The sequence below is a fragment of the Aythya fuligula genome, chromosome 8, assembly GCF_009819795.1.
Source record: "Aythya fuligula isolate bAytFul2 chromosome 8, bAytFul2.pri, whole genome shotgun sequence".
Lineage (NCBI taxonomy): Eukaryota > Metazoa > Chordata > Aves > Anseriformes > Anatidae > Aythya > Aythya fuligula.
In genome coordinates this window covers 23,045,529-23,060,946 of record NC_045566.1, presented here as the reverse complement: position 1 = coordinate 23,060,946, position 15,418 = coordinate 23,045,529, and the positions used below count along the sequence as shown (strand labels likewise).

The following is a 15,418-nucleotide window of genomic DNA, read 5'->3' as shown; positions in this document are numbered from 1 at the left end:
AAACTGTTCGATAAAGGCAAGGCATCCAGCCATTTCTGTCCCTTTGGAATAAAGCATCCATTGTGAAATTCCTCAAGTTTTGGGATCGGTGGCCTATTGCACCCAGGGAAGAGGTGAACAAGTCCTGCTCATCTGGAAGACCGTGCCAAGATTATGGACTAGGAATTCCTCTTCAGACTCCCTCTCTGAATTGGAGCAGAGCTGATGATACTGTGACTATAAAAGGAATTGCTCTGTCCCTTCTTTTTGGACTGCCTTAAGATGTTACCAGTGTTAAGGTCATAGAGGCAGGAGGCAGCTTCAGCTTGAACTGCTGGAAGGGTTTTTTGAAATGATTTTTGTATCCTGTGACCTGTGAAACTGCTTTGAAGAAACCGATTGCACCAGAATAGCAATTTAGGCATAATTAAATTACTCCTGGTGCTGAAATGGGGTCACGCTTCCCATAGAAGCATGCATTTAAGTGAATTTCATTTTTTTTGTGAATATAGATACTTGAGGATGAGAACTTGAAAATACGGTGAAACCCCACAGCTTGAAGTTACATGTCTCAGCAGCTTTTAAAAATTATTTTTACAGTATCACAAGTACTGTTCACATACAGTGTAGTCAAGCTGATGTTTTTCAATTCTCAGGTTCCCATTTCTGTCGTGGGTTTACACAAATCTTCCATTAGGTAATTCATAAAGTCCTGTGTATTAGGAGAAGTCAGCTTTTGGTGGCAAGTGTAAGTGAAGAGATGCGTGCTGTCAATGTTACATCTGTGTGAAAGGTAACTTCTTTTTTTTCCAACCATCCAGCGTAATTGTTTTTCCTCTGGGCTTTGCTGATTATTTATTTTGATTTCAAAGCAAGCACGTAGACATGTAAGCACGTTAGGTCATCGTAATAGAAAGTCATAGTAAAAAAAAAAAAAAAATACTCCTGTGAAAGAGCCTTAACCTGAAGTACTAGCAACCCTTCAGATATAAGAGTGAGCTCATGGTTATAAATGTTTGACAAAAAAGGAGTTTTTTTGGCAACTAACCTTCACTGGAATGTTAAACAAGTCAATAGAGGAAGTTCTTAGCTGGGAAAGTGATTATTCATTGTTATCCATCAAAATAATTACCCATTAACTAAGATAAGGACCCTAGGGAATTCCAAGGGCTTGTTCAGGAAACTATCTGTCAGGCTGGGGCGGGCTGTTTACGAGAGCCGGAGCATTTCCTGGGAAGAGGAAATAACCTCGTGCCGCCGAGCATCCACCCCGCTGTGCTGCGAAGCCGCAGGGGTTCTGCCCCAAAACGTCCACACCAGAACCGCCCTGCACCATGCTGTGGCACGAGGACATCTTCAACTTCTCGTCGGCAGTCCCAGGATCTGGCAGCAGCTTAACTTGGTGTTTCTGTCCAAGCGTCCTGCCCCCGTGCTCAGTGGGTCCTGCACAAGTCGGAGGTGCTGTCTGTAGGTTGAGGTCAGGGAAGTCCTTCAGGATTTGGAGGGAGTTGGATTCACTGCTGTGGAGTGCCGATGACATAGGAGCAAACTGATCTGCTTGTATCCCTTTGTAGGAGAGGAGGAAGAGCATGCCTTTAACAGTGGGAACGCTTTTCTCCTGGCGGTTCTCTTGCAGTTGGCTGTGCTGGGAGATGCAGAGCAAAAGTCTCTGGGAGGGAGAAGGCGAAGGACAACACGCTGCTCCCAGCACAGGGGGGAGCAGGAAGCAGTGTCAGGTGTCCAAATACATCCGAACAGCGAGCTCTTTGGCTCTCTGGGACGGAGTCAGATGATGTAGCTGCAGAATCGGGTCCTGGGACCCAGCCAGAGAAGGGTTTGTGTCTCAGCAGCTTCTTGCACGCTGTGGTCCGGTGTAGGTGTGTTGGCCCAAACAGCCGCGGCTCCGAAGGACGGATCTGAAGAGTGAAAGTGAGCCTCGGCCAGCTTTATTTACAAACTAGGCAGGTCACAGTATTGCAGAGTGTGTCGGGCTTGAAACCGATGTGAAAGTCCCGCATTTACAGCTTGTAGATGGTCTGAAAGTAAGCCAAAGTCGTTCTCTAGAGTAAGAAGAATTTTAAAGGGGATTTGGGAGTTGGGAAGTTTCCAAAAAGGAAACTTGTGTTTTCTTCAGCTGTATACTCAAAATAGTGTCATCTTTACCATTTCAGCCCTTCCTGATTCATTTCCCTTGCAGATGTTTTTTTTTCTGACTGAGCACACTTGGATGTGTGACACTTCTCTTGAACCTTTTGCTGCATTGTTGTTTTTTAATTTTTTTAGCTGCTTTTTGTTACTGTTCCACCAGCTCTAGTAGTACTCCCCTGCTTTTGGGGTAGGATGAATGGCTTTCTACATTTGTGTGAGAGGCTTGAGGGCCAGCTCTTAGATGTTAGGATAGCTGGGGAAAGTGGCTTGGGGAGGTTTTAGTATTGAGGTGACTTCTGTGCTCTCATACGGAGCCAAATCCACGAGCCACTTTCTTTGCCTGCGGTACAGTGAGATGGTTTTGAATAAGTGCCTTCTCTCAGAAACCTATTTACCAGAAGGCAGGGCTGGCCTTTGGGTTGTCCAAGCTGAGAAGATAGGAACTTAACCCTTCTGAGCTTGTGGTTCTGGGTGCATTTCCATGCTGATCACATTGTTGGCATGAGCGCAATCTGTGGTCAGTGGGAGGATTCTCCTCCAGCTCAAAAACAAGCTGATAGGACACTCCTGTGTTTTACAGCTCAATCTTGGGTCATTTGTGGTTGCACAGTTTTAAATATAGTAACTCGATTATTAATTGTATTCCTTGGTAGTCATTCCTCAGCAGTTTTTGCCAGGAAGGCACTGCTGGGCTCGTTTGGATTAACCATTTATTTTCTTCATTTTAACCTTCCCTACTGCAACGAGGCCTGCAGGATCTTGGGAGAAGGTGAGAAGGGCTATAAATAAAGAGGGTGACACTGCAGGTGTGCTAACGTTGAGCCTGTTCTTCCTTGCTGGTGAACCATGATCCATTCGATACGGCTCAGCGACAGTGCTCCTCCTGGCTTCTGACTTTACCTGTATTGCTGGAGGAGTTGAGAAAGTGGGAATGGATGTGAATCATCCCACGTCTCCTGGGAGTAGCCATCGTCTGGAGAAGTTGCTTGAGAGCTTTACAGTCTCAGCCTCATCTGCCACATCGCGGGGTCTGTGTTGGATCAGATGGTGCTTAGAGGGCTTGTGTAACTTGATGCAGATGTGTTGGAACTGTCTGCAACAGGGCATCAAACGTAGAGGGGGTTAAAGCATAGCTTTGGATGAGAGGGCTGTGTCATGTTAATATTACATTCCAAAGCAGTGAAGAGGCAGAGCTGATGTTTTGAATTAATGCATGCATTCTGGAATCATTTACTTCATCCACATTAGCATGCATCCACTTGTGCTTTGATAAATAGCTATCTCGTCCAGCAGAAATGGCAGGTTTGTTTAATGAAGCGTGAGGTGAAGCAGCATGTGAAATCGAGGGGAAGATGGATTACTGGCAGCTCCCTTCCTCAACGTCCCTGCTTCCCCGTATTAGAAGGGAAAAGGAGCTCTACCACGGTGGAGAAGGGGTGTTTTGCCAGTGTCTGTGATCGTTAGGAGCCTTGATTTTCACTGGGGAAAGGTGTCTGGTTTCTTCTGCTTTTCAGTCAGGGCTTCGTTTATCAGCATTGCTTGGGTGGTGACTAATTGATTGATTTGCCTAACGCTGAGGAGGGCCAAATGAGGAATTTGGGAGCTGAATTTTCAAAGCGTGGGTGATCTTACCTTGACATAGCCAAAGCACATGAACAATCCTGAGAGGTTCACACGATGAACGCCAGCTACTTTTTTGTCATGGGAAGAACTTGTCCTGAGTGGTGCTCTGCCTGTGTAATCTGACCTGCGTGCAAAGGCATTCAACGACAGCTCTGGCCCGCTTGCTATGTGGAGATCCATCAGGATTAGGTTAACAGGACGAGTCTTTAAGAAAAACAAACAAAAATGAGGTTTGTGGGGGAAGCTGCACTGAAGATGAATTCTCTTTGAAAGACTGTGGAGCCCGTTTCACTCTGCTCTGTTTGTGCTTTGTCCAGGTTTCGAGGGGAGCATCTGCGAGCGGAACGTTGATGACTGCCCAAATCACAATTGCCAAAACGGGGGCATATGCGTGGATGGTGTCAACACCTACAACTGCCGCTGCCCGCCCCAGTGGACAGGTAGGTACTGTTGAAAATACTTCTCTGTGGGCTGGATGCGCTTTACAGGAACGAAATGCAGGATTTCTGGCCTTCACTCAACATACAACTCAAGTTGCAAATGGCTGGATGTCGTTCACATCTGTACCTTGTTCTGCAGTCTGGGGGACAGATGTCAGTGAATCCTTCAGAAGATTGTTTACATCAAAGCCACCACAAAACGAGGCAATTTCCCACTGCACTGCTCAGCGTTACAGGCCTACATGCATGTGATTTTTACAGACAAATCGTGTGGGTCTTGAGCTGCCATGCAGTGCGACTCTGAGTTGCACTTCTGCTTGTATGGATTAGTTTGTAAGAGGTTATATATTTCACAGAAGTACAAAGCGTGGCTTTTCTATTACAATTGTGTGCTTTTGTGGTGCTTTGACACATTTGGGAGCATTTTTGATGTGGGATAATGATCCTCGTGTAGATAATGGTAACGCTACTAAAGAACAGGACAGAACTGGAGGAAGGCATAGGTGGGAGAAAGGGGGGAAGAGAAGCTTGTGCATGGGAAGCTTATGTTTTTGCTACCATTTGCCTACTGTGACTGATTTTTATCTGGAGTTCTCCAACTAGCAAAGCTACTTTTGCTTCATAAATGAGTCTGTTTTACTCTGAGTGTGTCTGGGGAGGTGGGGGGGGAAATGTGAATTTCAAGAAACCATTATGCATGATGTAAGGAAGCAGCTTACAGGAAATTCAGTGTCATCTTTAGTCACAAAATGTCTCCGTACCTCAAAAATAAACAAATACCTCCGGTTTGGGTTTTTTTATTTTTTAGTCATTCTTAGCTGGCACACTTTTTCAGTTGGGTTCATCTTTGCCGCCCCCCCCCCCCCTTTTTTTTTTTTTTTTTTTTTGGAATTACAGGAAATTGAACAACCTCAAAACATTGAGGTATGGACTGAACATGCAGTCTTCCTTTTATGAAGTAAACTAAGGTATTTTGCCTTGGAGCATAAGCCTGAATGAACTCCTCTGGTTCTGAAGAACTTCTAGTGCATTCTTTGTGTCTAGAAAATGATGTTTGAAGCCAGAACATCTGCAGTGAATGGTTGTTCAGACAAACCTTGTGTGAAGAGTTTGACTACTAGAGACCAAAGGTTTTGTGTTGTTTTAGCTTTTCCCCTCAGAGAGCATCATTCTCATTATAAACTTGTCATTAACTGCCAAGGAGGCCTGCCAATTAAGAACCCTCATTAACTTCACTTAAGAATACATAATTTTAAAGGTAAAACCACATAAGAGAGGGAAATGCACCTCTCACGGCTTGCATAGCTCTCTGAAACCTGGTATAAATGGGAGAAAATGAGTCCTCCCCTTGATGAGCAAATACCCTTTCATCTCTACTGCCTCCCTGTCTAAATGGTGTTCAAGTTTTCCTGCAAAGGAAAACATGAAGAGAGTTTGGGTGGAGAGCCAGCAACCCTTCAGTGACCCCTGAAATACTGCTTCACGCTGCAGGAATTATAAACCCTGTTTTGTCTTCTAACATGTCAGTAGTAAATCAATCTCGAGATTATTCCTGAAGCACAGAGGAGATAATGGACCATGAGTGTGTACAGCATGAGCTTAAAATTTATGAGGGATTACTGTGATTTGTAGAGGTATCATAAACGTAACCTGGCTTGCGGGATTTGGGTGGGTGGCTGCTGTTCGCTGGGGAGGCCTTCTGCAACTCACCTGGAAAGAGACCTTGGTGGTAACGGGCTGTGATTCTCTTTGGTTTTGTGGTAGATTGTCTCTCTGATTAACCACTGAAGCTCTTTGCAATGCAGTTAGTTGTTCCCACTCCGTACCTCTTCATGGGCTCTAACGTTAGGGGAAAAATCATTGGGCCCACGTTGTGGCCTAGCCTTGTGCTGTCTGTCTTCTGTCTGTGCAGGCTCTCCAGAAAATCTTACGTGTGAAGGATGCTTCCCTCCTGTGAAACCCTGGAAAGAGAGGCGCTCCCCAAGTTTTGTGTTCCCATGGCTGTATAAAACAAATTAGTTGAATGCTTTTTTCTGAGAATTTCCTGCATTTATGGTGAAGTTAAGGTTATCAGTGCAGCAGCGGCTTTAGATAATGACTTCTCAAGGCCAGTGACTTCCTAGACTTCAAGGCTCAGGTCAATTGGGAGCGAAAACTGGTCTCACAGTTCAGAAAACAGCAGTTTGGCTGCTTCAACTATGAACGTCAGAGCCGCTGGGGAATTGAACTGTCTTGTCCAAAATGCACGGCGCCAGTTTTGGTGTTCAAACTAAAGCATGAATAAGCCCAGCAGCAGCTATGCCTATTCATGTCACCGTGTTTGACATAAGCAGGGCAGCAGCACTGTGCCCTTGTCCACAGGATGCCTTAGTGATAACCATTCCCCTGCAGCATTACTGCTGGGCTGGGTGTTTTGGGGAGGCTGATGGCTAACAATGGCAATGAAGGGCTGTATTCGGGGCCTTTCTCTAAGCTGCTTTGCTTGAAAGCCTGTGCGCTGAAAACCTCTTGGCAAGCTTGCCTTTAAGAATCCATTTATAGCATCTGTAATTTTCCTTTTGCCCAGTAAATGTGTGGCAAAGCGATGATGTTCCATGACACCCCAAAAGTGTATTTTCTTATATAAAGCTTTCTTTGAATGCACTTCGATCCCTCTCCTGCATCTTCAGTGAGAGACCATGAAGATAACATTGTACAGAGACACGAGGTGTGACACTGAGGCTGGACACACACTAGAGCAAAGAGATGGAGGACTCTAGGATAGTTTGGAGAGAGGTGCCTTTTTCCCAAGGTTAAACTGCAGCTGATTCTGACAGCGGTAAGCTACAATAAAAGCAAGTTACTCAGCAATAAGGAAATATACTATATAAGTGCAGGTCCATCTTTTGCACAAACATGGTTTATAACATTGTAAATCATCACTAAGGTTAGTGAAGAGGGGAGAACTGAACAAACAACTCTCAGAGAGTCTGTCCTGATAAATACTTGTAACGCAGCAGTGTAAAACAAAGTCAACACTTGGGGAAATCAAAAGCCTCCAATGAGACCTTGAGTTTACAGGACATTCTGTGCTGTTTAAAAATAAATAAAAAATAAGGCCCAGAGCTATGTGCTTGTAAGTAAGCATCAGTCAAAAGCAAAAGGATGTTAAATTTTATAAAAACACTTCCACTGTGTAGATGTGCCATCTTCATAACAGGTGTTGTGGAGTCTTTTGTTGCTAACACTTAACTTGTCAAGTGATCCTGGAAAAGTTTAAATCGGTCTGTTTGTTTTAGTGTTTATTTAATCTTTGCACCGTGGATGAAGATCTATCACGTTTGTGAACGTGATTTGTGCTTCATGGCATTGAGGAAGCCATTCTCCTTTTGTGTTAGAAAAATCAGGAAGAATCAAGAAGCTGTACTCCATCCAGCAAAGAACAATTTTGTGTAAGGCGATATCGAAGCATCCTTTTCTGAAATAGAATCTGTTGCAATTCCTTTTGGTAACCATCTGCCTCTTGTGGTTCCTTGACAGGTGGTAGCCTGCACTACACAAGCATGCATTTTCTGCTAATGTCTTCTGTTTGGTACTGGAATCCACCTTTTGAGAGGCTGTTTGCTTTCCATCTCATTTCCTACTCTTCTAACAGAGCTCACTGCTCCTTTGTTGATGCGTGTGCCTTCTCTTTCTCATGTGCTGTTTTTTCCGGAAAGATAAAATCTTGCTTTTCAAAGACAACCACGGGAAATTCCTGCTGTTACTAATGTTTTTGTCACCTTCAGAGTTCTTGTATTTCATATGGTTATAATGATTGTCAGCTGCCCCAGTCTGTAACTGGCAAGATGATCTTGGATGTGTCTTGGGGAAGCTGCTCCAGATCTTTTCTGTTGTTGAATGTTAGCTGATTTTTTTTTTTGTTTTGTTTTGTTTTGTTTAAAGATCACTTTGTCTTGTCCTGAGCTACATCCTATGTCAGGACCAATGTTTGTTGTGTCCTCCAAGGCACAATGTTGCAGACTCATTGGAAATAGATAAAGAGGCTTTTGTGAAAGACTGTAGTCTATTCCTATGTGCCAGGCAGGAACTTGGTATACTTCAGGTGTGATTTGAGTTAAAATTAGCCCAAAATCCTGCCTGGGTCATGTTTGTGGCACGTAAAGACTGCTTTATGTTGCTGTTTTGCCATAGTTAAACAAACTGGATGGCTTGCTGCTGTCCAAGTGTCTTTGCCTTCCCTCCCTGCTCCTAGGTACCCTTCCCCTTTCTCAGGGCTGGCTCTGGTCTTTGTTGGAGCGAGCCACTTTAACTCACTAATCTAGCAAAAAAATCCTGTCCAGCTGCCTTTTTTTTTTTTTTTTTTCTTGTTTGGGGTCAGGAATTAAAATTCATGGAGAGGTCTCACGAGTGAGCTGGTACAGAGAAAGCAATGGCAGCGCAGGGCTGCAAAGCTGCATGAAAGGTTAGGGTGTCCTTGCGAGGAGGTGGTGAGAGTGAGGCTTTAAGGGCTGCTCAGGGATTCCAGGCTACGATTCCGATAACGAAACAAGGCTGCCTTTAAAAGGCACCTGCTTACTGTGTTGATCTAGCCTGTGCAGCTTTGTGTCAGGAAGACTTTGGGTATTAAAGTAACGTTATAAAGCGCTGTCAGTGCGTTTGTTTGGCTTGGCCGAGGAAGACTCCTGCTTAGCTGTGGAAAGTTCTGGAGGATCAGCGTGAGCCTGGCCCAGGTCACCTTTCAGGAATGGAGCACAACAGAGTTCGGTATGCATCCTCCATCCAGTTAAGTCCTTTGCACTGTTTTCTCCTCAGGTGCTGCAGTGGGAGCAGTGGGACGAGTCTCGGGGTCTGGGGGCCGTGTGATGTCCGTGCTCAAGCAAATCCTGGAGGGCCAGCATTATCCTGCTGCACTGCAGGCCTGGCCTGTTTGCCTCCTTTCATTTCTGGCCCTGAGGGTGAGACTCCCATGGCAAGTGTGTTTGTTTAGGCTTTGTTTTTTGCCTGAAAAGGGGGCTCCAGCAAACTGTGTATCTTAAAATCCAGGAGACTTTTGTCTCCAGGAAAGCACAGCGTGCTAACAGCTGACTCCACCAAAGAACTCCAGCACTGGAAGCTAGCTTAAGAAGCAAATGTTTGTCTTGAGCAGAAAAGCTCTTCAGGCAGCAGGGCAATGCTTTTTAATTAAAATAGCTGCTAGCTTGGTCATATGCTCTTAAACACTAGCACAAGGGTTACTCTTTCTGCAGAGCTTTAGGCAGGAATTTTCAAACAGGGGAGTTAAGGATTCGATTCCTATTTAATTAGAGCAATATTTGCTCTCTACCTTCGTTTTCTTTGAAAATCCCAGCCTTAAACTCTGGGCAGACGTGACTTTTCTTTGCTAAGAAGGGAGGATAAACATCAAAAGGCTAATGTTTAACATTTTTATGTAAGATCGTACGCTCTGGTATTTTCTTTTGGAGACTTTCTTTGCTGAACACCAGCTTCCATATTAGAGAGTGTACAGTAATGAGCCTGCTTAGTGCTAGGGGGAAAAAAAATACTGCCTTGCTGGAATACTGAGAGGCTTGAAATTTGGTGGCACTCCTGCCTGGTTGCCTTTCCCAGTTGTGCATTGATGGTGGACTTTTGGGTGCTTTTCCAAACTCGTATTAAAAAGCACTGAAGCCTGTTGGGTGCTAGCTGAGATCTGCCCATGCCAAACTTGGCACGTTGGCCGGTGCTTAGCTGTCACTATCGCGAAATCTCCAAGAGGCAGCCCTCTGAAAGAGGCCGAGAGGGATTATGATTCTTTTTCTTCCTTCACGTTTGAATTGGCAAATACAAAGGGAGAAGGGAGCATGTGGGCAGGTTCCAGAGCTGGCAGCTCGAAGCTTGGGTGTACAAATGATTTGAAGCATCAGATGTGACCAAACTTTATCCTGGATGGTTGGTGTTCTTGTGATGCCTTGTTCCAGCATTGCGTGGAGCAGGCTGATTTCATAAGCTCCGAATTGACACCATTTGTGCTTTATCCAGTGTGAACTCTCTACAGGTACACAACCTCCAGTTCGTTGCCTGCTCTTTTCTGTTTCCCTGTAGCAAGCCATGATGAGGAGGTAGCTGTAATAAAACACTTCAGGTGTTAACAGCCGAATTGATCCGATGACAGAACGACAGCATCTGATTTAGTCCATGCTACTGCCTCTTCCATTGTGCCTTTGGTGACTTTCCAGCCTGGGAAATGCTCTTTGTGATCGGATGTGCCAAATAATCTCTTGTGGAGTTGTCTTAAGCTTTCAGTACATCTTGCATGTGTTTGGCTCTCAAACAAACTAGACTAGACCACTCCGAGTCTGGGTTGGTGCGTGTGTGCTCTGAGACCAGGCTAATAGCTAACAGTTGTTTTATCTGCAGCTGCCTTGTTTCTGGCAGTTTCTGCCCCTTCCATCATTCTCGGAATGAGGTGATTTGTCTTTGGGTAATTAATAAAGATGCGTTGCTGAGCTAGCTGGAGAATATGAAGCTTTTATTGCAAGGTTTAGCTTCAGTCATTACGTTTTGCCCTGCAGGACTTTCTGCTTGTTAGGGATTTCCCTGGTTTACTGGATTTTCCAGAGGAGCTTAAGAGAAGGGCAGAATGAAGGGTAGCTTGGTGATGTGTGTTTCCTTTTGATTACTTCTCTATCTTGGCGCCGTACCCAGTCATTTCACCAGCCTCTGCCATATTAAACCAGTCTATCATTAGTGCACTCGTCATCTTTCTTGAACACTCTTCTGTTCCTTCGTAATGCTGCCTCTGAGGAGCTCTGTCCGAGTGGCCCTCCCTCCCTCCCCAGTAGTCTGCTGAGTGATTTCAGGCGGTGCTTGGTGGATCAGGGCGTGCATAACTCTCTCAAAGCCCAGAGTTTTGTATTTGGAGGCTGTAAAATCCCTTGTAAAAGCCCATTAGTTCCAGTACATGCTTCCTAGTGTGGTTATGAAATTAAACTGTTTCCCCCATCATATGAGCCTAAAATAAACACAGATGTTTGCTCACTACAATTGCAGATTGATCTTCAGTTGTGTTCAAACTCTCTATTAACCTCTTACGTTTTATATCTTGGATATCATTTGACATTCTTCAAGAGGAAGTAGATCTAGATAAAAACAAAACAGAAAACACCAAAACAAAGAAAATCCCACCTGAATTTTGGGGATGGTTGTTACCTCTTTGCTGCTCTATAGTTGTGTATTTCGGAGGGAATTAAGATGCTGTGAGATCCTTGGGAAGGAATATTTTTTTTTTCAGCATGCCCCTTGCTTTTACAAGAGGAAAAGTACTTGGCTTCAGCCATTTTTTCAGTACTTAAGGAAGACTTTTAGTAAACACATGCAACCGGGGAGACTTTTTGCAAATATAAGCAGCATGGTCCACCATGAACTCCTGCGTGTGCCAGGAGCTGTCCTCGAAGCTGAAAGTAGCAGTCAGGTTCATCGGATTTCCTGCAGGAAGCTGTTGAGATGGTCTCATCAGAGGGGCTGGAATTTGGATGTGATTTGGACATGTGTGAGATCCCTGTCTGTCAGTATTGCCTGGTGGTTGCTCTGTGCACTCTTGTCTGTGTAAAGACACCACCTCTTCCAGAGAAGTTTGCAGTCCTTTGCTTTGATGATACCTTATGTCAGGAAAGCAAATCACAGCACGTGGCAAAATGTATGAAAGAAAACATTTGATCTTCCTTGCAATAAGTGTTGTATTGTACTTCTATCGTAATGCATCTGTCTCGGTAATATTTGCTTTGTGAGTCTCTTATGAAATGCTTCCCTTCAGCCGGCCTGCTGGACGCCGACCTCTACCCCAGTTTCGGCCTCTTCGTGAAGAGGTGGTGGCTTCGGTGCTGCAAAGCGTGTTGGTAGGCTGAGGCTGTCCCACTGCTCTTTTACAGCCATTTGCATTAGTTATTCCTCCTTGTGGTCAGATATCTCATCGGTGATATTTATTTTTGGTGATGAAAGCTGTGGGTTGTGTAGAAGTCCCCACAACCCTTCCAGGGGAGCTGGAGTCTTTCCTCAAGGAGTGTCTAACCCAGGCTTTCAGCAAGAAGCCTGTTTGCTCTTCTATTTCATCTGCCACTTGTTGCATCAAACAGTGTCTGCTGTTGCACTGCCCAGCGACCTCACTTGGTTGAAGCTGTCTGAAGTTCTCTGGCTTCCTCTTGGATAATATAAATATTATTTTGTGAAAGATATTGCTGCCTACTGTTCATCTTTCAGGTCGTTAATTAGATGCTGCAGTGCCTGTATGTATCCATTAACTGTAACTTAGCTTTTTCAAGGGGTAAGAATAATTTTGTGGGTTAAAGATTAATTGAATGTTTTTACAAATGCACAAAACATGTGAAGTATTTTTTCACAGATGCCGTTTTATGAGAAGTCCTGATGGTTCCACACTATCTTCCCTATGCTTTTCCATTTACTAAGGAGCCGTGCAAAACAACTTGAGGAAACTGATGTTTTGACCCCACAGAGCAATGTGCTTCGGGTTACTCAAGCAATACAGGCGTTTTCCTTGCCTAAAAGGAAAGGACTGGACTGAGAAATGTCTTTCCCCAGACAGACGTGGTCTGTCTGTTGGCATCCTGAACGTCTGCGTGGATGGTTAGAGATGGGAAGGAGCAGTACGGTCCCCTGAGGTGCTGTGCTGGTTAACCTTCTGCTGTAATTAGAATTGGCCATTAACCCAAACACCGTTTCTTATCTCTGAGCCACTCGTTGAGCCTTGATAAGGCGCTGTTCACCTTGTGACTTAGCAGTGCTCTGAAAGAGGAAAAAAGTAAACAGTTCTAATGAGATGAGCTTCCTTCGGCTACACAGATTGCGTTCAAAGACTGTACAACAACCTTTGCAATACTTTGTGAAATAGATCTCCCTTTCCAAAAGATTCTAGCTAAATGTACTGGTTTGTAGTTTCCCGGATGGCCCTTCCATGAGATCTGGTAAGATCTTTGTGCAGGGCAGTGCTAGTCTGAGACAAGCGGCGTGCTGCTTGTGGGATACTGAGGGGATGGATGGGGGCAGAAAAGATGCCTTGAAACCTGAGGCTTCTCTCCCAGTGAGTCTCTCACAGACTCGAGGCACAGTCTGTGATTCTTGCCGAATTACCTTTCCCTTCTGGTATCACCAAGCTCTTAAGATACTTTGACTTCCAGGTCAGTCTGAGTCCAGTGCTGCGGTGGTCATGATTTTGAGAGAAATGGATGCAGCGATCTCCTCCCAGCTCAGTTCTCAAGGCACAGTAATGCATTTACAGCCTCCATCCTGCTAAATGCTTTTAGTGCATAAATCGTATGTGAGATCCCATCTCCGGAGGCTTTGGCGTCTGGTACTCCAGCTGTGCATCGGCAGTCTTTACTGCTGGAGAGCTGTTCAGAGGCCAAGAAAACTTTCTCCTTTATGGAAAATACGGTCTGCCAAAGATGAAGACCTCCGACTGAACTGGCAGAAAGTCCTGCCTGCGTTCAGCTGTAGGATCAGTCCGGTTTCCTGTCTTGGAATTGGGCTTTGTGCAAAGAGGAGGTCTTGGAATTGGGGTTTACGCGAAAGGTTCAGTAGGATCAGCGTTTGGATGCATCTGTTGTTGCTTCCCAGCATGGCTGTTTGGGTTTCTTATTTGTCCAGAGCTTAATGCTCCTTTGCTGTAGGATTGCACTCACTTAACGCGCTGCCTTACCTTTTACATCAGCCTTTATTTTTTCTTGTTATCACAGGGGCTCTAGGAGAACAATCTAGCAGTTTCTCATCAGTGAGGACAGGTACAACGACATGAGGGACCCTGAGCCACTGCATCCTGTGTCTGCCAAAGGAGAATCTCCCCGAGCCCCTGGGCTGGCAGGGGGATCAGTCAAAGCAGCCCGTGTGCCTGGGCTACTTTATTCCTTGCAGCTTCTCTGAGGGGGAACATATGGGAAGTAACTAGTTTCATAGTGGGCAGAAAGCACTAAGAGCTGAGGGCTGTTCCCTTTTTCTACTTCTAGTTTTCAATTTTGAAATACCACATGGACCGGCTGTTTACTTTGTACAAGGTCACTCAGAACCTGAGTCGGCATTTTGCTGATTTCCCAGGCTCTGCAAATATCAAGGTCAGGTTAGGCTTTTATTAGTTTCTTGGAGTAATCTGTGCTTCCTTTCTTGTCATGTTCTAGATGCGTGTTCCTACATTCCCATTAAAATGCTGTACAATTAGGGTTTTTGAGCTCCAAGCGTTGTGTAAGGGCACACCATCACTGGTTGACGCTGCATTTACGTTTCTTTTAGAAATGCCGTTGAAAGTAGCAAAAGCAGAAGTAAAGAAATACCTATAGAAACTTCTAGCTAAACAGATCAAGAGTTTGCACTTAGAAGTTGAATTTGGGTTCTGTGAATGAAAGACTCAGTTTTTCCTAGCAAGCAGAAAACAAGGTTTCCAAGTAAATTACGAGTAAAATTACAAGTAAATAGACTTGGTTCAGTTACAGTTAAGCCAAGCTGCATCCCTCAAGTAAACCTTCAGAGATTTTTTTTGTCGGTTTAAAATTAATGCCTGTTTTATGTCATATACTGGGAGAGCCGTCGGTCTCTGCTGTGGAGAAGCCATTCAGGAAGCTGGCAGGACAGACACCACATTGAAGACCTAGGCTGCTAAAAACAGAAGCATCAAATCTTTTCTTTGCAGCAGCTGTCCAAAATACTCATCTGCTTATGTCATTTGCATAAGGAGTCGAAGCCTTTTCTGAGGGCAAACCAGCCTTTTCAGGGCCCTGACAGCTTGTGGCCATCCTTTAGGCTCACTGAGAAGTAAGTGGTGATGCTCCTTTGAGGGAGGATGTTCTTTGAATCCATTTATAGATGCATGCACATTTCTGAAAGTAATTCTTCAGTGCAGTTTTTTCTAATATTGACCCTTAATCCCATTTTATTACCACCTAAAGATTCAAAAATGCTGTCTAAGGAACCGATGGGTTTCTTAATAATGTGTCTTAATTTCTCTTCTGAAGACTTAGGGCTACAGAATGCATTTCTAAGCCACTCAACAGTGAGGACTTGAGCATTTTCAGTGAACTTGAAATGGCTTTATATTCTTGTCTATTCAGCAGCTCCTTTTTTTTTTTTTTTTTTTTTTAAACTAACAAGTGCCTTGGACTTCAGTACTCTGGCATTTGTAGTACTTTAAAAAAATAAAAAAGTTCCTAAATCATTCAAGACGTGTTACTTATTTTGCCTGAAGGTGATGAGACTGAGTACTTCTG

General features: G+C 44.5%; 1 protein-coding gene across 1 annotated transcript in view; it reads left to right on the top strand.

Annotated features, from left to right (window-relative positions):
- NOTCH2 (notch receptor 2) overlaps positions 1-15,418 on the top strand; it is an 84,868-nt gene that overhangs the window by 21,817 nt on the left and 47,633 nt on the right. The window contains exon 5 of the mRNA XM_032191905.1: positions 4,068-4,190. Coding sequence (XP_032047796.1) covers positions 4,068-4,190 — 123 coding nt within the window. The remainder of the gene's footprint in view (positions 1-4,067; positions 4,191-15,418) is intronic.